Source organism: Lacerta agilis, chromosome 7 (assembly GCF_009819535.1).
Source record: "Lacerta agilis isolate rLacAgi1 chromosome 7, rLacAgi1.pri, whole genome shotgun sequence".
NCBI classification, from domain to species: domain Eukaryota; kingdom Metazoa; phylum Chordata; class Lepidosauria; order Squamata; family Lacertidae; genus Lacerta; species Lacerta agilis.
Window position 1 is genome coordinate 78,337,573 of NC_046318.1, and position 23,222 is coordinate 78,360,794.

At 43.6% G+C, this 23,222-nt stretch overlaps 1 protein-coding gene across 1 annotated transcript; it reads right to left on the minus strand.

Moving 5' to 3' along the window:
- Positions 1–7,515: 7,515 nt before the first annotated feature.
- On the minus strand, positions 7,516–22,579 carry LOC117050450 (solute carrier family 2, facilitated glucose transporter member 5-like). The gene is made up of 3 exons (XM_033156115.1): positions 22,458–22,579; positions 21,280–21,467; positions 7,516–7,689 (listed from the first exon to the last, which is right to left on the minus strand). The coding sequence occupies exons 1-3, from the start codon at positions 22,549–22,551 to the stop codon at positions 7,516–7,518; spliced, it is 456 nt and encodes a 151-aa protein (XP_033012006.1). The 5' UTR covers positions 22,552–22,579.
- Positions 22,580–23,222: the final 643 nt, after the last annotated feature.

Below are 23,222 nucleotides of genomic sequence, written 5' to 3' on the forward strand. Positions count from 1 at the left end.
TAAGACATGGTAACAATTTTATACTGGTTTTAAACCAATAGGTCCAGCGACTCTTGTCTTGGGCACCCTTACGTTTAGATTTCAAGATGGAAACATTAAAAAACAAATGAACAAAAACAGAAAACAGGTGAAGAAATTTGCAAGCAAGTTTTCCCCTTTTGATGAATAAAGTCGTAGTCGTTCGAAATATCAGAAAATATCAAAAATCATTCATCAAAATGACTAATACAGTTCACAGGGTCCCACAGGGAAGGACTTATACAATGGCAAACTGTACTGAGAATTCTCAAACATCAAGAAATAGCACTATTCTGTCCAAATGGTTTTTACAGATATATATGTATGTATGCATTTATATGGATTCTACCTCAATGATACAATTTACATAAATGACAAAAAACCAATAATGGCCACCAAAGAAAAGTAGCCTGTGTTGATTTTAAAAAAATGTATCTTACAGTAAAATCTGAAAAACTCTTATGGTTTAATGAAATAAAACCCTTTGAAGAGTCACATATACACACCTTCCCAATCTGATGTTTAAAACCACTCGCCTCCAGGTAAAGGAATGCCATGCCTGAAAGAAACGTTGAAACCCAGAGCACAAATCCTGCAATCACAAAGGTTGAGGATTGGGATGACTGAAGGAAGAGCTTCACTACCATTGTACCCACAAGAGGAGCTTGGTGGAGAGAAATGATTCAGAGCATTGAATGCCACCTTTTAATTATCTTACTCCCTAAAGTATCTATCCCATTTGTAGACAGGCATCTCCCCACCACCACTTACATGGGGGTTACATTCCAGGCCCCCGTGAGCATAAGTGAAATCGTGTAAAGTGGGGAGCACCTTCTTAAAAGTCTGTAAACACACACCCCCGCGCTCTCTTGCTCACTCCTACTCTCTCTCCACACAACTCTCTCTAATTGAATGAACCAACTCTGGGCTTGGCTGCAGGACATGTGAAAAGCAGCTGGTGCTGGTGCGCCACCCCACAACATAAGCTGTTAGGCGGGGAGGCTGAGCAGCCTAAACAAAGCCCCGCTACACCTCTGGTCTCTTTGGGGCTTCCTTTGTCCTCAGTGACATCCTCTTTGGGCTCTGCGGAGAGTCTCCTTGCAAGCCAAGAGGACTCTCCAGCTCTTTCCCTTCATTCCCTGGTACAATTCTATTTATGTACTTATTTCCTGGGGCCGCACATATACTCGGCCGTGCATGTGTCAGTCATGCATAAGTGGAGGGACGCCTGTATTTTACATAATCCAAAAGACACAATTTATCATCTGAGCACTTGCCTGGCCCAAAGCTTTGTCTGAAGCTGAACATGGTGTCTAAAAGTAAGCTTAAATGTGCTATCTGTTGCACACTCTCCTGTTGGAAAAAGTAGGTTATATTTCCATTATATATTGTGGTTTTCCGCTGCTGAGTTTAATGTTTCATGCCTGCATTCCTGTTGAAGTAGCATTGTCCATGTGATGTCCCCCTCAAACAGGTCATATCCCTAGGGCAGTGGGTTTGAACCAGTGTGCCATGGCACCCTGGGATGCCTTGAATGATGGTGAGGGGTGCCACAGGAAAAACTGGCCTCTATCCCTCTTTCCTTCCCTCCCTCCTCTGATGCTCTATCACGTCTCTGTCTCCCAAAGGCTTGCACAGCTGTTTGTTGCAACAGGTCTGGCTACAAGCTTCCCAGGTGAGGAGAGGAGGCTGAGGAAGCACTCCACAAGGGAGGGTGTTTAAACGGGGTGAGGGGCTGCCGCCTCTGCAGGCAAGAGGAGATGTAACTGGGGTGCCGCAGAAAAAATGTAGTTGGTCAGCGGAGCCATGGACCCAGAAAGGTAGAAAACCTCTGCCTTATGGTTTCCTCCTTTGAATTTGGTACATGCACCCAAGAATAATCAGAAAAGTTTTGAAAAACTCAGCGAATTGGAATCACACAATAACCATAGCTGTCAAGTTTTACCTTTTCTCACGAGGAAGCCTATTCGGCATAATGAAATTTCCCTTAAAATAAGGGAGAACTTGACAGCTATGCACAATAACACTTGCCATATTGGCAATTAAATCTGCTAATTTCATAGAACTGCTGATCTATAGAATGAAGGAGACCTCTTTCAGATCTTTCACCTTAGAATGCAAATTTCACAGCAAAGACCTGAAAATTGGAAACCGTGTCCCTTCACATCCATTCTCTTGAAGGCTTTGTACAAAATTCAGATGAATTGTTGCAAACGTTCAATATCACGACAACACAAATTTTAGTTACAATAAGAGGGCTAAACCTTAGCGATATCATATAGACATTTCCAACGAAAAATAAAGACCCAAGACTACATCCCTGATTGTTTGATAAAATAATGAACTTATAGCAAGTTACAGTCTCAGCCATAAGCAAAACAAAATGAAAATGAAAAACAACAGCAAGACTCAGAAACTACATTGATATCAGTAACAAGTATTGCACTAGTTCTCTAGGACAGGCAAAAAAAAAATAAGGTTAAGTCCAGTTGAATGTTAAAATCAAAAATAACTTTTTTTTCTCACTTAGAAAGCACATCCATTTAAATTAACCTAAGTTCATGTGCATAATTTAAAAACAGAAAAGGAAAAGAAATAAATAAATGGTGTGTGGTAGCTACAGCCAACTTTTCCATGGATTTTGGAGCTGTTACCTAGTACATATTATGGGTTGGGTGGCAGGGAGAGGGAGAACAAGGTCAAAGTCATTCTCAACTCTAAATGCCATCAATCACAAACCTGCAGTTCCAGGGTCATGGTTAACAGAACAGTGACAATGCTGCAGATCCCAAAGTCAGTGAGCAGCAGAAACCTGTGCCCTTTAGATAAACATCTAGAGAAAACAAAAATAAGGCTGGGAGATCTGATGAATTACTCACTGGTTGACTTATGTTTCTTCCTGGACAGCTGATGAAATTCATTTTAGCCTTCTTTCATTACAAAATCAGGGCCTAGGGAGATGTTGTCACCAGCTGTACCTTGATCTGTATCCCACTCCCACATTGTAAGAAATATGAGACTTGAAATCATGCATGAATCTCCCTAGAAAACACACACACACACACACACACACACACACACACACACACACACAGTATAAGCTGGGGAGTTGTGGAAGTGGAACACAAGAGAGTGCAGCTCTGGGGTTGTTGTTTTTTTCCAGAGAAGGAGTGATTATATGCCTGCTGATGATTCAGGTTCATCATGGGTTAACCTATCACTCCCATGTTAGGTAGGTGTTCCCTGGGAGGCGGAGCTAGTTGGCATTTTAAAAGGAGGGGGAACAACCTTGAAAGGCAGTTGGGGGTTTGGCAGTTGGGGGTGCAGGGTTAGAGAGAGTAAAGGAGAGGTTAGGCTTTGGGGAATGCAAGGAAAGGTCATTACCATTGCTAAAGGGATGCAGGAAATATTCTAACAAAGCTGAACTACATGAGAAGAAGATTTGTACCAGTAATAACCCGAGACATCCATGTTTTCAAGTTACCTAATAAAGTTAAATGTGCTTAAACGTTCGCTGACTGTGGCAGTGTATCAGTACCTTAAGAGGTGTGACTAAGAGGAGAGAACAAAGCTTTCCTGTGGAAGAGGAAACTGTTTGCTAATTCTCCTGTCATACAGAGGGCTGGACAGTGAAGCCAAGTGAGCCACTTATTTGCCTAAAGGGAAGGCCAACTGTAGTAGTTGGGAACCCTGGTAGGGAGATCCCATAGGTGGCAAGAGGTTTTCAAACGCAGAGCCCTGAGGTACCCCAGAGACAACTCCCGTATGAACACTGAAGGATTCATCCTAGTTGTCAGTGAAACCTAGGGAGAGTCTCTGTTGAGGAAGTATTGAGGAGGGGGGATAGGATCGTTGCCTATCAGGACAGTATAAGCTGGGGAGTTGTGGAAGTGGAACACAAGAGAGTGCAGCTCTGGGATTTTTATTTTTTTTCCAGAGAAGGAGTGATTATATCATCTCTAAGATGCAGCATGGTAACTAACTTTGATGGTGTTTCCTGCTTGGCAGGGGGTTGGACTGGATGGCCCTTGTGGTCTCTTCCAACTCTATGGTTCTATGATTCTAACTGATGGACCCTCCTTGCATTGTCAGGTGAATGAGGTGACTAAGTCAGGGGCAGATTATTTTAAGGGAAATTGGATTATGGAAAATATTCAAATAAACTTTGGGCACTTTTCTTTAATGTGGTTTCTTCTTCACACTGTTTAATTTTTTTACACCTCTTTGCAGGATTGTTTGCATTTCCAAATAACAGCTAACAGTTCTATTCCTTCTGGCCTTTTGACTAAGCTCAGTATGTTTCATCAATTGAATCTGCATAGGAGTGAAATCATGTAGTTCTGGGGGGAAATGGGCATTTCTGTATGATTAAAAAAAAAAATTCTTCTTGGGGATGATGGTATGGGTCTCCCATGATGAGTTTCTCCACTTCAGACTGTCCCACTGCACAACTGGCCATCACCAAATATTTTAGCTGAGATTCCTGCATTGCAGAGGGCTGGACTAGATTGGTTCCCTTCCAACTCTATGATTCTCTAAAATCATTGGTAGTGAGACCATCATGGGAGGGGACTGTGTTAGTATTTGTACATTGGCCATTCTGGTATTTGTTGGAATTATAAAAGTCTGAAGCTGAAGAGGGTAAAGGATCTGTCACCCACAGTGTTATTCTATAAAAAGCTGCAGAGGTGGGCAGAGATGGAATCTATCTACAGGCGGCCACCCCAATCTGTACAGGGCAGTAGTCACATAAGGTTTTGAGGGTGAACGAGCAAAGAACGCACAAATGTACTGTAGCTTTCTCTGGCCGGTGAGGAAGTGGGAGCTGAGACAACCCCTATTTGGAACCCTAATAGCATTGTGAAAGCCAATCAGGAGATCTATGAATGCGGCAGCCAGACTGGTGGCCGCCAAGACCATATTACACCAGTTCTTAAAGACCTATATTGGCTCCCAGTACGTTTCCGAGCACAATTCACAGTGTTGGTGCTGACTTTTAAAGCCCTAAATCGCCTTGGCCCAGTATACCTGAAGGAGTATCTCCACCCCCATCATTCAGCCTGGACACTGAGGTCCAGCGCCAAGGGACTTCTGTCAGTTCCCTCCCCGCGAGAAGTGAGGTTGCAGGGAACCAGGCAGGGGGCCTTCTCAGTAGTGGCGCCCACCCTGTGGAACGCCCTCCCATCAGATGTCAAGGAAATAAACAACTATACAACTTTTAGAAGACATCTGAAGGCAGCCCTGATTAGGGAAGTTTTAAATGTTTGAAGTTTTATTCTGTTTTTAGTGTTCTGTTGGGAGCCGCCCAGAGTGGCTGGCGAAACCCAGCCAGATGGGCAGGGTATAAATAATAAATTTATTGTTATTATTACCATAAGGTCCCAGAAAGCTGTTGACAGTTGGGTGCTCAGATGATGCAACATTGTAAAGGTTTGGAGCTTTTAGAGTTAACAAGCTCAACCAGGTCGTCCCACCCACAGGAGGAAAAGCGTCACCGGAAGATGCTGTGTAATGTGATACTTGTTGTTCCTGTATCTTTCTTCTTTCGTTTTTGAGCCGGAGAAGGAGAAGACGAAAATGTCTTGCGTCTCTCCTGGGATGTAATTTATGCCTTGTAAATAAAGCTTCTAGATTAGAAAGAAGCTGGACTCTGTTGTCTGTAATTGCTGGCATGCACACACACCGCTGTGCAAGATAAGAGAACTCTGCAGATAGCACAGGAGAAGCAAGTGAGAACGTACAGCAGGTACGTGCACAGCAGAAACTTGCTGGGCTCCATTTGTGTGCTAAGTGTGCAAAGTTGGTTTGAAGCCTTTCCAACAATCAAAAAACGCTTCAAACATCATCGCTACTTGCAACATAGATTGGCAACAGGTTTAGCATTGCGTTCTCACAATAAGCTGGCCATATAAGAAATACTTCAGGGCATAGGTGCCAGGTCCCATGGGCCCTGGGTGCCATGGCTCCCACAACCTTTTGAATGAGGGGGTTAGGCACCCACAAAGTGTGGTACATGCACATGCCCCCCGGCATTCATGCACTGTGAAACAGCGCCCCAGTATGTGTGGGGGCAATCTGGTGCTGCTGTTTAGGGTGGGGTGAGGGGGTACTGGCAGGTCTAGGTTCCAATTGAAAGGATAGTGATATGAGAAAGCGATACTAAAGAATTGCACAACCTTCTTGACTGTTCTGTGCTTGTGGCAAGTTCTGTTTGTGGGGCTTGTTGTCTTTTGTGATCACTTTAGGTATTAAAAAAAATAGCTATTTGAATATGGTACTTATGTGTAGAACCCCACATGGCCCTGCCTGCTTCTGGCCAACCATTTACCATGGCTATCTGCCAAAGGGTCTCTATGCATTTATAGCCCCATGTGCAATATTTATGTGCGAACAGCTGCTCAAGTATAGATCCACGACAATTCACCAAGATGCCTTGGGCAGATTAGAGTAAATCCAGTAATAACTGGAGGGCTGCATCTTTCTTCATCCATGGGGAAAGACAGGACTCCACTCAAGCTGAACAGGCCTCTATTTACCTTATCGGTAACAAATCAAGCCTCTCAGCTGCAACCGATTCCAGAGGTGCATCTAATTCAGCCCAGGCCAAATATTGAGCACACAATATTCACAAACAACTGCTGAGGATTGCAAAGGTTGCAAATAATGAGCTGAGAAAGCTGTTGCTTTCTTGAAATATCCCCCGTTTCACCGAAAAGCCAGGAAACTAGGGTGGATTGGGGCAGGCTTGGGCAGAAGGTGTAAGAAAGACTTTGTCTTCAGCCCAGGAGGGAAACCTGCTACTCTTATCAGTACTTTTTTTTTCAGTTACAATGTGCCGGAGCGCTCAAGTCAAAATGGAAGCTGGCCAGCATGTGTGAGTCTACTTCTTTTTTAGATCTATGACTCCACCTAGCTCCTTCCCACTCCTGGCTGTGATTGGTCAAACTATGGGGTGGAGCCAAATCACATTTCATTTTCTTCATTTGGTCTCCCATGTACCAGCAGCGGGCTTTAAGCCTTAGAGGTAGACCTCTACCATTGCAGACGTGAGCATTTGTGCAAGGGCACTTCCAAGCTATCCTTAATCATCTGCCTGAATCGAAGTGAGCGGGAGAGGCGGGGACACATTAAATTGACCTTCACCAGAACTGGAGTTACATGCCCCCCCCAAAAAAAAAAACCCAGCATGGGAGACAACTTGCCATAGTTTTTAGCACTACGAGTGGTGGACTGTTGTCAAATCGGCATCTTTTTCAGGGCTAACCCCAAGTCACCTGGCGACTTCTTGTAACAACTTCATGGTGAGTTCCAGCACCTATTTTTCTTTAAATAAAGCACTGACTACTATCATCGTTATTTATCAAAATGATTACAGTTTTAGACAGTGGAAGAATAACAGTAACAGCTGTCTTTGAATAACTTCATTTATTTTTTAAAAAAGCTATTTAATATATACACAAACAACAAAATAAACTGCATAGGGTGCTTCCTGAGTTTCTACTTGATTCTCCTCTTCTTGGTTGGTTTCTTCCTTTGCTTCTGTTTCAGCATGGATCTCCTGATCTGTACAAAGGCCTTCATTTTTGTTTCTGGTATAATCCTGAAGATAACGAAAAAGGTAGCTACAGAGATAGGCCAGAAGAGAAGGAAGATATAGGCTCCCATAACTGTCTAGAGATGGAACAAAAAGGGGCGGAAGGAAGGAAGGAAGGAAGGAAACAGAATCTTGGTTATTTATTTGTCACACACATATTCTTTTGGAGTTTACCCTACAAGGAGATCAAGGCCAGACCTCCAGACATTTGCCGCAAGTGTCATTGTAGACCAGCTCCCTGACCACCTGCCCCTATCTCTGTTTTGCTCTACGTTATTGTGCACATTCAGGGTCAGCTCCTTCCTGCTTGCTTGCTTGCTATGAGTCCACCAGCAGAGTCCACCAAAGAAGCCAGCTATGACTTTCCTGCAGGAAAAGAAGCGGAAAGGACACCAAGGACTCAGTCCAAAACAATGATTTGATAGATATAAATTGTTCAAGTCTCTTGTGAGTTTTATTCCTTGAGGTTTGTAATATGAATATTTTTATTAATATTTATATTAATAATATTTGTAATATTTATATTACAAACCTCAAGGAATAAAACTCACAAGAGACTTGAACAATTTATATCTATCAAATCGTTATTTTGGCCCGAGTCCTTGGTGTCCTTTTCGCTTCTCGTCCTGCATTATTCTACCAAGAACTGCAATTTCTTCAAGCTATGACTTTCCTGTCTTAGGAGGCACCATGGGCTTCTGTCCGGGGCACTGAAAGAGTGCATGGAAAGGTTTGATTGTGTGGGTCAATAATGCGGGCAGAGCAGGAGCCAAGCAGAGATTACAGGCAGGTGCTCCTCTGGAGAGGCATCTGCAGAGTTGCACTCCTTGAATAAATAGTTTTATTATTTATACTCCACCCATCTGGGTTTCCCCAGCCACTCTGGTTCACTTCCAGCAGAATATATCTCTTTCTTCTGAGTAAACAATCAGTGGCAGAGCCGAAGGTGCTGGTATTCGCATGGATATTATGATTAATTCAATTTATATATCAGCCCACCCAGAGTGGCTGGGGCAACCCAGTCAGATGGACAGGGGATGATGATGATGATGATGATGATCATCATCATCATCATCTCAGCATGGTGTACCCAGGGATGTTGGGAGGTGCAGTCCACCAACATCTGGAAGGGTTTCCCCATCACTGCACTGAACCTGATTGGAAAATATGTGAATTCCTGAGATGATTTAACATTCAGCCTTAACAAAACACACTGGCTGGATTGGGGGGAAGGGTAGAAATAATGGCAAATAAATAACTTCAAGGGTATGGCTTCGTTTGTGGGTTTGGGGAAACAATAATGGTGCGACAAGGGGCTGAGCTTTGTTTACTGGCTCTGATTATGCACTTACGGTCCTGTATATCTGAAGGAGCGTCTCCACCCCCATCGTTCAACCCGGACACTGAGATCCAGCGCCGAGGGCCTTCTGGCGGTTCCCTCACTGCAAGAAGCAAAGCTACAGGGAACCAGGCAGAGGGCTTTCTCGGTAGTGGCGCCCGTCCTGTGGAACTCCCTCCCTTCAGATGTCAAAGAGATAGACAACTACCAGACATTTAGAGGACATCTGAAGGCAGCCCTGTTTAGGGAAGCTTTTAATGTGTGATATTTTAATGTATTTGATTTTTTGTTGGAAGCCACCCAGAGTGGCTGGGGAAACCCAGCCAGATGGGTGGGGTACAAATAATAAATATTATTATTTTTATTATTACGACCAAACGGAAATTCAAAAACGACTCACCTCAACGTAAAAGAACATGAGTTCTATAAGAAACCTACTGAGCCAATGCAAAAATCCCGCAATCGCAAATGCTGAGGCCCGGGATGACTGGAGGAACAGCTCCGCCACAATGACAGACGCAAGAGAACCTTGGTAGACAGAAATGATTTATGGCATTGAATACCACTTCTTCTTTTCTCCATTTGACTCACTAGATTATCTAATGCATTCATATCTTTCGCATCATCTAATTAACACAATGCAAAGGCAATACGTAAGCAAACCTGTCCTTCTAGCACGGCAAGGTCCATGTCTGCCTTTACAGCATTGTCAGTCACTTAGCACTTTTGTCTCCTGACCGAATGCTTTCCCTGGATTGCACAGGTTTTGAAACAACTTGTTAATGGAGCTATGTACAACCTGCATTTTTTTTCAGCTTGTGCAGTAATATTCAGTTTTCAGAGCCTCCGTGCATTCCTGAGCACTGAACTTAAAAAAATATAAGTAACGTATGTTGGAACAATGAAAGCTGAAATGTTTCTTGGAGAATGACATCCAAGTTCTAGTTTCTGGGGGAGGGGGAATGTTCATTTTCAATGAGGCCTTTGGCTGATTAACATCCTATAGCCTTTTAAATGTGTTTAACATATGTTGTGTATATTATGTTTCTATCTTGTATTTTTCTGTTGTGAACCACCTTGAGATCTATGGATGAAGGGTGGTATAGTAGTAGTAGTAGTAGTAGTAGTAGTAGTAGTAGTAATAGTAATATCATCTAAGCACTTTTTGTTGTTGTTGTTGTTTAGTCGTTTAGTCATGTCCGACTCTTCGTGATCCCATGGACCAGAGCATGCCAGGCACCCCTGTCTTCATCTAAGCACTTACCTGACCCTATACCATGTCCAAAGATGAATACATTTTCCAAAACTTTTCTTACACGCTCCATTTGCGGGATATATTTCTGTTGGAGAAAATACAGGTCGTATTTACATTATGGGGATTCTCCAAAGCTGAGTTTAATGTGCATTTGAAATGTTTGTGTTCCAATTAAGGAAGAAGAAGAAGAAGAAGAAGAAGAAGAAGAAGAAGAAGAAGAAGAAGAAGAAAGAGTATCAAAGCGGCTAACATTCTCCTTTCCCTTCCTCTCCCACAACAAACACTCTGTGAGGTGAGTGGGGCTGAGAGACTTCAGAGAAGTGTGACTAGCCCAAGGTCACCCAGCAGCTGCATGTGGAGGAGCGGGGACACGAACCCGCTTCCCCAGATTACAAGTCTACCGCTCTTAACCACTACACCACACTGTCACTGGGTTGTCCACCAGCTCATTTTCCACATGTTTCCTCCCTGTAGATCTGGATCCCCCACCCACCCACCAATTCAAGGTGAATCGAATAAGTTTCGAAAAATGCAACTCCACTCAATATAATGGGCACATTGCCTCTCTTATTTCCCCTGTGAGATGAAGCATCCATTCTGACTACTATCCTTTCCATGCACCTTGCACCATCATGGTGCCAGTTTTTCTTTGGGTAGTGGTGGTGCCTATTTTTGAAAATGTCCGCAGCAGTATATTTTTTGTCTTCTTGTGTTTTAAAACAACAACAACAATTAAATACAGGAAAATTTGCTAATTCCAACAGGCCTAGGATTAGAATGATGCTGTAAGTATATCAAACCCAGGGCTACTGAGTGTTAGCCGTTGTCTCCAAAAGTTTATGCAAAATTTGTTTTTAACTTATATCTAAATGACATCAGTGCAGGGAGCAGCAGAATTTCAAGTAGCTGGGCCACAATCATCACACAAAAAACCACAAGTGCCATTATCTAGATAAAAGACCCAACCAGAGATTTCAGATTGTAGTACAGTGGTACCTCGGGTTACAAACACCTCAGGTTACAAACACTTCGGGTTACTGACTCTGCTAACCTGGAAGTAGTACCTCGGGTAAAGAACTTTACCTCAGGATGAGAACAGAAATCGTGTGCCTCATTAGCTAAAGTGGTACCTCAGGTTAAGAACGGTTTCAGGTGAAGAACGGACCTCCAGAACGAATTAAGTTCGTAACCAAAGGTACTGCTGTATTTCTCCAGATTTTCCTGATTAATGCTTTCCTGCTGATTTCAAATTATATGACTCTATTGATTTCCATTAGAACCATCTTCCTGTGTTAGAAAGGGGAAATGCCTATTTTGCCTATTTTTTTTATTTTAAGATTGAAAATAAAACAAAGTGTGTCCATGCAAAGGTTATATTGACTTGGGAATTCCTGGATGTGTGCTTTGGACACAATTTATTTTAAAAGGGATGTCTGCTGCTCAACTGATTCCTTCATAGATGCACTGTTTGTGAAAAAATAAATAAATTGAATCTACAGACTGCAAGATGGGGGACAAGCCAAAAGGCAACACCTACTGGTACAAATGAAAACATTCAGATTTGGTCTTCAGCTCCAACTGAAAATCTGCCTGTGTCCATAATAAGGAGGCCAAATCCTAATGAAGGAAACATGGATTCCCCGATGGGTAAAAGATTCCTGCATCCCAAGGGGTTGGACTAGATGACCCTCATGGTCCCTTCCAGCTCTGCAGTTCTTGGATTCTAGGTGTGACCAAGCTTAAATGTGAACAAGCTGCTAGTGAAATTCCCAGGTGTAGTCCTTGTGGTGCCCTCCATATTTTGTTGGACCACAGTTTGCAAAGCCGATTACCCTTGCAGGGAGTTGACGTTGTGGGCAGATCATGAGCCTGACCCATGCAGGCGGGGCTTAGGTAGCTCCGTGTCACAGGGAGTTCCTGGCCAAGTCATTTCATATTGGCCAGTCCAATAGGCCGAGGGTGGGGGCATGGCTTAGCCCATTTAAACAAGTTGCGGCCAAGCTCTCGCTCTCTTTTACCTCGCTCCCACTTTCGCAGTTCTCCCTCCCTAAGATTAGGTCCTTATCCTTTGACCTTGCTATGGACTTTGGTTGGTCGCCTGTTGAAGGGACCTGGTAGGATTTTTTTCCACTTGGCAAATTGGCACCAGCCACTTGGCTTTTTGCCTACCTCGTAGCAAATTGTCACAACTTTGTAAGGTTTTGCAGTTAGGCATGGGAGCGTTCGGTTGGAGGGGAGGGGAGGTGGCGGCCATCACCGACAGGCGAAACTCAAAAAATTAGAATATCGTGGAAAGGTCCATTTCTTTCAGTAATTCAACTTGAAAGGTGAAACTAATATATGAGATAGACTCATGACATGCAAATCGAGATATGCCAAGCCTTCATTTGTTATAATTGTGATGATTATGGCGTACAGCTGATGAGAACCCCAAATTAACAATTTCAACTTTGGGGTTCTCACCAGCTGTACGCCATAATCATCACAATTATAACAAGCAAAGGCTTGACATATCTCGCTTTGCATGTCATGTTTCTATCTCATATATTAAACTCCAGTAGCTAATGAAAACAATTGCTTACATAAATGGACTTTTCCACGATATTCTAATTTTTCGAGTTTCACCTGTACCCCTCCTATTTCAAGTATATTCTGTCGGAAGCCCAGACGGGGGCCACAGCCATAGTACGAACCCTATCGGTGACCATGGGGAAATTCCTAGTTGATGTGCATCAACAGGGCTTCCCCTATCAGTGGTTAACCCTTATTAGACTCCCTGCAGGCGGGCAGGAGTCAGATATAGTCATTGGTTCCAATGCCTAAGCCAATACCACTCACATTCTGTAACCAATAAAGTTGTGGCATTTTCATCCCATTGACCTAAATTCTGGTGTCAAGTGTCTTTATTCTACAATGGGGAAGAGTTCAGGACCTTGCCACGGAACATTCCTAACCATTGGCCATGATTGATTGAGACTGGTGGGAATAGGAATGCAGCAACATCTGAAGGGTTGTCACACATACTTCTTCCCACATTACTTCCCCCCCCCCACATTTTGGGAGGGCAATTTGGGACACATACAGACCTGCACCATCCTGCCACCTGCCACCCGCTGCCCGCTTGAATACCAGCAGTGTCAGGGGGACGGACAGCCATTGAAGGTGCGGAACCAAAAGAATGTGGAACCAAAGGCTATGTCTCTTTTGGTTCTGCACTCTTTGGGTCCCTGTTGGGTTAAATCCCAGAAGTGTGGTGTTCCATAAGTACATCGGCTGTTCCATTCTTTTGTCCCACGCTCTGCTGCGAGTCAACTGACTCGCGCCACAGTGTGGGACCAAAAGAACCTGTTTCTTTGGGTACCACACTCTGGTGAAGCCCAGAGTACGGGGAGCTAAAATGGGACATCCAGGATTCAGATCAGAAGCCAGGCAGGCTTCTGTCAATCTGGGATGTCTCGCTCGAAACGGGACATTTGTGCGGTAAGCTCCCATATTTCCAGTTACCATTGCTTGTTCCACAGAACTGTTGACCCATAGAATGAAGGAGGCCTCTCTTGCCTCTGAATCTAACATTCGTGTAACTTTCACATGAAACATCTGTCAATGGGAAACTATGTTCTTTCTCATCCGTTCACTTAAAGACTTTGTACAAAATTCAGCTGAAGGTTAAAAACCCAGTGCAACTTTTCTCTCAAGTCTCCTTCTACAGATGTACCAATCAGAAGCACATCCATTTTAAATCGACTCCATTCATATGCCTTGTTCTTACTCTTCTTAAAGAAATGTCCTGTTACATCTACGGCCAACTTAAACATTGGCTTTGGAGCTTTTGCATGATACAGATTAAAGATGGAGGGCGGACAGGGCCAAACGACGACCTATTTAATGATTCTCAGCTCGAAATCTACCAAATACAAACCAGCAAATCCAGTGACATGGTTAGCATGATACAGGTCCCGATGCAGATCCCAGAGCCAGTGAGAAGCAGAAACTTGTGCCCCTTAGAATCAGCCAGATACATCTAGAGAATATAGAGAGAAGAAAGAGAGACCCTAGGCATTACAACAGTACATTAAAACAGTGTTTCCCACACTAGGGCCTCCAGCTGTTTTTGGACCACTGGTCCTGCTAGCTAGTGATGATGGGATCTGTAGTTGAAAAACAGGCTTCATTCATCCTGGAGAGGCTCCTATTCCATAAATTTTCATAATTTTGGTCAAAAGAGGAAAATTGGCATCTGATTTATTATTATTATTATTATTATTATTATTATTATTATTATTATTATTATTCCCTATTATAGCAAATGGGTAATGGGAGAGCTTTGTTTTGGACAGTTTTGCCCAGGACCTGAATTACAGATCAAAGCAGAGAGAGCATAGGGCAAAACAGTAAACAATTGTTATTTTTCTTAAGACCAGAGTTACAAGGGACATCTTGGCGCTTATTCACATGCTTCATTGAGAAGGAATGCATATATGAACAGCAGGTTTTGAAGTGTGGCATACTGATTTTGTGTATAGACAACCACAGTCGGGGGGTCAAGACTCTTAAATGAAAAAGGACCTGCAGCATATCCACTCAGAGATAAGCCCTTCTGATCCCAGGTAAGCATATGTAGCATGTTTAGCCAACAAAATACCTTTTATATGTAGTGAGATTACAACTCACATCGACCCTAGCTATCGGGGCCAATAGTAAGGAATGGTGTAAGTTGTCTACGGTGCTATTTTTTGAGCCTGTACATACCACCTCTTGCCCCCACCATCCTGCTGCCACCACTTCCCGATGTGAGACCCTTTTACAGTTAGAATAATGTAATCACAGAATCTTAGAGTTGGAAGGGACCCCAAGGGTCATCCAGTCCAACCCCCTGCAATGCAGGGATCTCAGCTAAAGCATCCTTGGCAGGTGAACAGCCAACCTCTGCTTAAAAACCTCCAAGGAAGGAGAGTTCACAACCTCCTGTGGGAGACTGCTCCACTATCAACCAACTCTTACTGTCAGGGGCGGGGAAAAACCTGTTTGTCTAGTTGGAATCTCATTTACTGCAACTTTAAGCCATTGGTTCGAGTCCTACCTTCCAAAGCAAGTGGAAACAAGCTTGTTCCATCCTTCCAATACTTGAAGAGGGCTATCACATCTCCCTTCAGTCTCCTCTTTTCCAGGCTATACATACCCAGCTCCTCCAACTGTTCCTCACAAGGCTTGGCATCTAGACCCTTGACCATCCTAGTTGCCCTCTTCTGCACACGTTCCAGCTCGCCAACATCTTTCTTAAGTTGTGATGCCAGGAACTGGACACAGTATTCCAGGTGTGGCCTGACTAAAGTTGATTAGTTGCCAAAACGCCTTCCAGGAAGGTGCCTGACAATTGTAAGAAGGTCTCACCATAGCACAGGTGCTTTGGCGCAACATTGTAATGATTGTCAGGTACCTTCCCGGACGGCGCTTTGATGATCGTAGAAGGGGTCGTGCCAAAGTGCCACTGTGGGAAACGGTGAAGTAGGAGGACAAAGTGCTTCTGGGAGGCTGCGCCTGCCACTGCAGGAAGTGGTGGCGGTGGCAGAAGCAGTCTCAGGCAAAGGGGGAGGGAGCGAACAAGTGGGCATGCAAATGGCAGCCAGGTGGAGGTGGGGGAGATAGGGGGCATGGTGTGTACCGGCACCTTTTTCATAGAAGCAAAGCACTTCTTGTATTCCACCAGCATCTACAAAGCAGCTTGTTGGCTACTCCAGATGTATAGGATTGCAGCCACTTGGATACATCTGTACCACAGACTTAAACTGGTCTAAGCCAGTGTGGTGTAGTGGTTAAGAGCGGTGGACTCGTAATCTGGTGAACTGGGTTCGATTCCCTGCTCCTCCACATGCAGCTGCTGGGTGACCTTGGGCTAGTCACACTTTCTTGAAGTCTCTCAGCCCCACTCACCGCACAGAGTGTTTGTTGTGGGGGAGGAAGGGAAAGGAGAATGTTAGTCACTTTGAGACTCCTTCGGGTAGTGATAAAGCGGGATATCAGAACCAAACTCTTCTTCTAATATTAATTCCCTTTTCCAGAGGACTTTTAGGAATCATAGTTCTATGATAGTAAGGTAGGGGTGATATATCTTCTCCATACGGTAGGCCATTTAGGCTAAAAAGGGCAATTCCCCTTAGAGTACATTGGTGAAATAATTAATGTAGCAGAATAAAGTACATAAAGACAGGAGCTCTTGCTTCTTCTAACACGTGCATATGCAAAGTGATTTTTAAAAACAACAACAAAAACCTTAGGACAATTCCAAGTAAACCAAGGAGCCATGCTATCTGTTTAAATCTAAGGGCTTCTCTTAGAACTGGGGTGTCAAATCTTTTTTCAAAGAGGGCCAGATTTGATGAAGTGAACATGCATGAGGGCCAACCAAAGTTGTTGACCTTTCTTTAGGATTGACGTTTTTGAGCTTTTTAAGGATTTTACCCCAGGAAATAAACTGCCACAGGGGCTAAATTAAACCGACCGGCGGGCCGAATTAGGTCCCCGAAACAGACTTTGGACATGCCTGTCTTAGAAAGGATAGTTAGAAAACGCCATAAAACTACAATTCCCAGGTTTTTGGGAGATTGGGAGAGCTGCTGCACAGTAAATAATATGGCAGAAAAGATATAGAGAATGTTGCAGTGAGGTTCAGTCTATTGAAGAAGAGTGATTTTCAAGACTTAGAAAGTGAGAGGAAACGTAGACAAGGCTTACCGATAATGCAATTGCACAGGAAAAAACAGTGCTTCCGACTATCAAAAATAGATGTGATTCCCCAATATCTGATTCTGTAGGCAAGATGATTTTCTCTCTATAATAGTATACCTGAAATCAGACCATCACAATAAAAAGTGTTAGGTGAGGGGAAGAAGCACATGATGGTGACCTGGGATTCAGAGAAATCCTAGAGTTCGTTTTCTGGTTATTTTGGCTGCTGTCGTTCTTTTCTGGATGTCACCTGCTCTTAACCTAAAGGTAACTCTGGGGTTGCGATGTTCATCTTGCTTTATTGTCCGAAGGATCTGGCGTACAGCTTCCGGGTCATGTGGCCAGCATGACTAAGCCGCTTCTGGCGAACCAGAGCAGTGCACAGAAATGCTGTTTACCTTCCCGCCAGAGCGGTACCTATTTATCTACTTGCACTGTGTGCTTTCTAACTGCTAGGTGGGCAGGAGTAGGGACCGAGCAACGGGAGCTCACCCTGTTACGGGGATTTGAGCTGCCGACCTTCCGATCAGCAAGCCCTAGGCTCTGTGGTTTAACCCACAGTGCCACCCACATCTTAACCTAGAAGTCTTTTAATTTAGGTTCCTCTGTATAATTGATTCAACTCTTTAAGTAGCAAGTCCTGTGCTTCAGAGTTGTCATTTTCCTCATAGGCCTGCCATGCTTGACTTAATTCTAATGGCAAAGATGGAAAATAATTCAACATCAAATGATAGAACTGCAGTATTGGAAGGGACCAAAGAGAAGAGACTCCTGACTTGGCTCTCCTCCTTTGCAAAAATCTAAGTCTAAAGTGATGGTGTTAACTAGGTGTCCCCTGAACTGCATCTTCACCCAAAAAGCTGAGTAAAACAAATATGTGACATAGAATTATAGAACTGTAGAGTTGGAAGGGATTCCCAGGGTCATATAGCCCAAGTGTCCGCAACGCAGGAATCTCAACTAAAGCATTCGTATCAGGTGGCCATCCAACCTCTGTTTAAAAACCTCCAAGGAAGGAGAGTCCACCATCTTCCAAGATAGCCCATTCCACTCTCATGAGCTCTTACCATCAGAAACAGCTCTTACTTGTCACTATTTTGCAGAATGATGAGGAACCATCGGTGAGCACTCTTTGGGATCAGTCAGCCAAGCAGCTACAAGTCCACCTAAAGGTGACCTCATCTAGCCCACATTTTATCAGCTTCTCCACAAGAATATCACAGGGAACTTTGTCAAAAGTCATACTGAAATCAAGATACACTATGTCCCCAGCTTTCCACTGATCCACCAAGTTTGGAACTCTCTCTGTATAAATTATTGAGATTTGTCCGGCATGACTTCTTTTTCTTCTTTTTTTTTTTTTTAAGAAACCCATACTAAGTCTTAGTCATCCCAGCACCCATTTCTAAGTATTCACACACTGGCTATTTAATTAAATGTTCTAGGGCCTTTCCTGATATCAACCTCAAGCTGAGTAGTCAGTAGTTACCTGTGTCTTATTTTTCCCCCTTTTTGAAGATGGGTACATTTGTCCACCTGCAGTTTGCAAGGATCTAACCTGCTGTCCAAGAATTCTCAAAGATTGTTAAATGACATTTTAACAGGGAACTGGAGCAGCATTACTGGGTTGTGCTAATACACAAGGGGGCAAAACCAGAAGGAAGCAGCTTGAAATAATTATTTGTAGATTCAGTTTATACTAATTCACAGAGCACAGGAAAGAAACAAAATGAACTTGAGCTCTGAAAACAGGAGGGCAAATATGATATAATAGGCATTTCTGAAACCTAATAGGATGAGACTCATGGTTGGAATATAGTAATTGAGGGGTATAAACTAATCAAACAGGAAGGGAAGAGAAGTAAAATTATATGTCAAGGATATGTACACTTGTAAAGAAGTCCATGACTTGGAACATGGAAGGCAGGTTGGGAGTGTTTGGGTAAAAATACCAGAGCCCAAGCATCACTCCACACATGCTCAAGACTTCTGGACCCTTCTGACTGGCCCTTGGCCTGGGGCCCTGTCACTTCATATTCACGCAACTGGATGTGAAGCTTAATTGACCCCCTTCTGGCCGCACAAACCATGCCACCGCCCCCACCGCCCCTGGTGTTGGTGGCATGGCTACTCCAGAGAGCAAACGCTTACCCCTTGGAGCCCTGAGGTAAGCAGCTATTAACGAGAGTTATTTGTATTACCCTCTGGAGTAACGGAAAACAAGCTTGCTCCACCTTAGATGTGACAGCCCTTTAGATATTTGAAGATAAAAGGGGGATTCTGATTAGACATGGATGCCATCTGTCATGGATTCTTTCATTCAGATTGCAGTGTGTTGGACTAAATGACTCGTTGGAACCCTAACAACTCTACAATTCTACTATTTTATTCTTAGGAAGAACCTTCTGATGGTAAGAGCTGTTTGATAGTGGAACAGTATTTCTGAAGGGAGTAGTTCCTTTCATTGGAACTTTTAAAGCAGGAATTGGGTGGTCATTTGTCAGGGACTCTTTAGCTGTGACTCTTGCATTGCAGGGGAATGAATTAGATGACCTTCGGAACCTCACCCAATTCCACAATTCCACAATTCTATAACATCATCATGTTGATTTCCCCCTCTTCCTTCATGCTGAGAAAATGAATCGAAACAGGAAAATGCAGAACATGGTGATGTTGCATCAAATAATGGACAACTCAGTTCATTTCCCATCCATTTTAACTTCATGTGTGTTCATTAACAAATCTGTTCTGTACTATTTCTGCATTAATCTGGAAACCAGACATTTTTGCACAAATATTCCTATTTCGACACATATTTAAACACCTGGTATATTTTTTCTGAGCTGAGAAACATATTGCAAAATTTCAACAAGTGCAGAACCTGAAAGATCACTGCATTCCAAACCATACTTTAATCTGATATGTGGGAATCATGTTATCTCACAGTAGATGTCAGAGCATTAACATTTCAGAAATTTAAAGGAATCATGCCAATCTCTCCAACTGTGTGATGTCTCATTCTACATTACCCTTATGTCTTTAGTGTTCTGTACCTGTGAAATCTATACGCTTAAGCAGAGGCAAAGTTCCTCCCACACCAGGTGCTGAGCTGAGGAGGGCGCTGCAGGTCATTCACAGAGCAGAGAAAGACAGTGATATGCAGCTCACTTACAGTTAAAAAGGTATAGGGACCCCTGACGACTCTGGGGTTGCGGCACTCATCTCGCTTTATTGGCCGAGGGAACCGGCGTACAGTTTCCGGGTCATCTGGCCAGCATGACTAAGCCGCTTAGTCCAGAGCGAACCAGAGCAGTGCACAGAAATGCTGTTTACCTTCCTGCCGGAGCGGTACCTATTTATCTACTTGCACTTTGACATGCTTTTGCACTGCTAGGTTGGCAGGAGCAGGGACCGAGCAACGGGAGTTCACCCCATTGCGGGGATTCAAACCACCAACCTTCTGATCGGCAAGCCCTAGGCTCTGTGGTTTAACCCACAGCGCCACCCATGTCCCTTACAGTTGTTGGTTTTTTTAATTTAAGAAGCAGAACAGAGAACACATGGAAACTTCTAAGGTTGCTCCTGTCTAGTCGAAGCAGTTGCTCAGACTGGCTTGTACCTCCCACTTCACTCCCTATCCCTCTGTGTCCCCTCCCTCTGTCTATGGTGAGTCCCAAGGGACCATCTCTGTTTCTGCCTGGCTCTGTGCTTGGTAACATGCAATAGATGCATTGTTCTGGGAGTAGGGGCACGTAGGCTGTCAGCAGAAAATCTGTCAGGGTGGCTCTGTGATGAAGCTGCTAAGTCTGATTCCTGTCTTAGCTCTGTGCTGTGGCACTTGCCTGTTTCCTCCTTTCCTCCTCCTCCAAGCTCCCAGTCTCCAGTACTTCCCAGTTCTTCCCCTCCTTTGAGGTGTGTCCATTTGTCCAACACCAGGATCCCAGATCTAAATCCTCTTCCTCTGACTTTTCCCTGGGGGGGCTCCTGGTCAGGTGGTTTCCACCACTCCTCATCCAGCCATTCCCTGATATCCACTAGGGTGAAGATGGAAACCCTGAGGCACCCTGGGTGTTATCAGGATATATATCACTGGCAATGCTTTGTAGAGTTGATTGGAACTGGGATTCACCAATACCAGGTGTGCCACAGGCCTCCCCCTTAAGGATGTTTAGATATTCCTGATCCCTGGAACAGAATCTAGAAAACAGAGCAGGCCCCTGAATGCATCAACATGGACCATTCCTAGAGACAAGCAGTGACAATTGGTGCTTCTGAACCTTTTTGTGAAATACATTCTCATTTTACATGGTTGAACCTCCTAACAACTTGGGATCTTGCTTTCCTTACCACATTGAGGCCATCAAGCTGCTCTCCACCCATCAAGACGATGATGCGGATGACTTGCCATTTTAGGCTTGGGGTCATCATTAGCTTAAGTGAATCCATGTTCTTTTCATCTTTCTCAATTATGTCCTCCAGTTGGAGCTCTTCTATCTCATCTCCCACGTCGTCAGTGTCTCGCAGCTTCTTCAGTACTGGGTGCGAACAGAGGCAGAGAGGATTAGACTTTGAAAGGGGCAACTTCTAAAGTAAGTAAGTAAGTAAGTAAGTAAGTAAGTAAGTAAGTGGATTGATTGAAAGGAAGTTGGAAAGGGGAAGTCCAGAGGGTTTAATCTTGGGAATCTCTTAATAATAATTTGTGGCATTTGAGGAAATTGTATTGGGATATTTGCTGTATTTGTAATTGTTGCAACTATTACACAACAGTTGCTATCATTTATACTTGCATATATTTCCATCATGTGTGTAGTATTGTTTTGTTAATGTCATTGTTCCTAGAATTCCTCTTGTTTTTCATACTTCCATACATGCCACAAAGGATATTAGGTGCTTCCTTTTACATTTCTGGAGACAAGCAACAGCCCCCCCCCCAAAAAAACCCCCACACACATCCCCATGCAATTTTGAAAACTTGATTTAAACAGAGCCTAAACATAGTGCACTTAACCACTCCAGGTGGATCATCATGTTTATAGCATCTATGAGAGATGGCCATCCAGCCTCTGCTTAAAAACTGCCAAGGCAGGAGAGCCCACAACCTCTCGTGGGAGTCTGTTCCACTGCCGAACAGCTCTTGCTGTCAGAAAGTTTTTCCGAACATTTAAGTCGGAATCTCCTTTCTCGTAGCTTGAAGCCACATTCTTCCACTCATGATACTCAGCAACTGTTATTCAGTGGTATACTGACACTGACACTATTGTCATCACTGCAAGTAGCCATTCAATGTCTTCTCATATATTATACCCTAAATAGTTGTGTGAAAGGAAAGTACATTTATATATCAGTTGTATGTGCATTGTTATGAAAAGGTTGTTGATGACCCTCTATTAATGAGAGGATTATCAACATGAATGTTCTGATAATCCTAGAATGAATTATGCAACAGGCCAAAGGTGCCTGAGGTCTCTTCAGCCTGAAGGGATGTCACAGCTCTTTATGGTGATTATACCTAAAGGTCCCAGTACCTTTTATTGCACTATTTTCATCTTCCTTCTGAATGAAGAGATACCTAGGACTTTCAGGAAGTAAGGGCAGTAGAAAGATCTGAAGCAATGGCATGGCCACAGAAATGCTTGTCAGAATTGGTAAACCTGTGAACGAAAACAAGAGTGATTGATAATGTGAAAACACTGAGGTGGGACATCTGAAAAACTGTAAGTCAAAGGATGAATTTCTCTGAATTACCTTTTCGGGTCCCCATAATTTCTGGGAGAGAAAGTATCTGAGCCAACAGAACACCAAAAGTTGAAAACAGATTGTGCATCATCATTATGCATCCCCTCAGGTGGATAGGGGAGATTTCCCCAAGATATACGGAGACAACACAGAAGGTTATTCCTGGTTAGGTGATAAATCAAAATATAATTTACAATGAGCCTGTGACACGCTGTACAGAAACATATAGAGAACTCTGTGTGGTACAGAAGGCCACAATGAGTCATGCAGTTAACTCCTTATGAATTTAAGAGGTCCCCCCATAGACTTCTGCAAAATGCCATGCTGTCCTTCACAATTTGCATGAGAGGTCACTGGATCAAGCTACATGAAGAGACCATACTTGACATCATAGTTACAGAGTTGTTGCCCAGTCGTAGCTCCCCACTATTTCAGGCCCCACAAAGTTACAAAAAGAGGTGTTCTCAGTGACTACTTCTTAATTTTGGAGTTTTCTCCCCCTGGCTGGTTGCCAAAAGCTAGAGCACTTGACGCCATAGACCCCAAGATGTTGC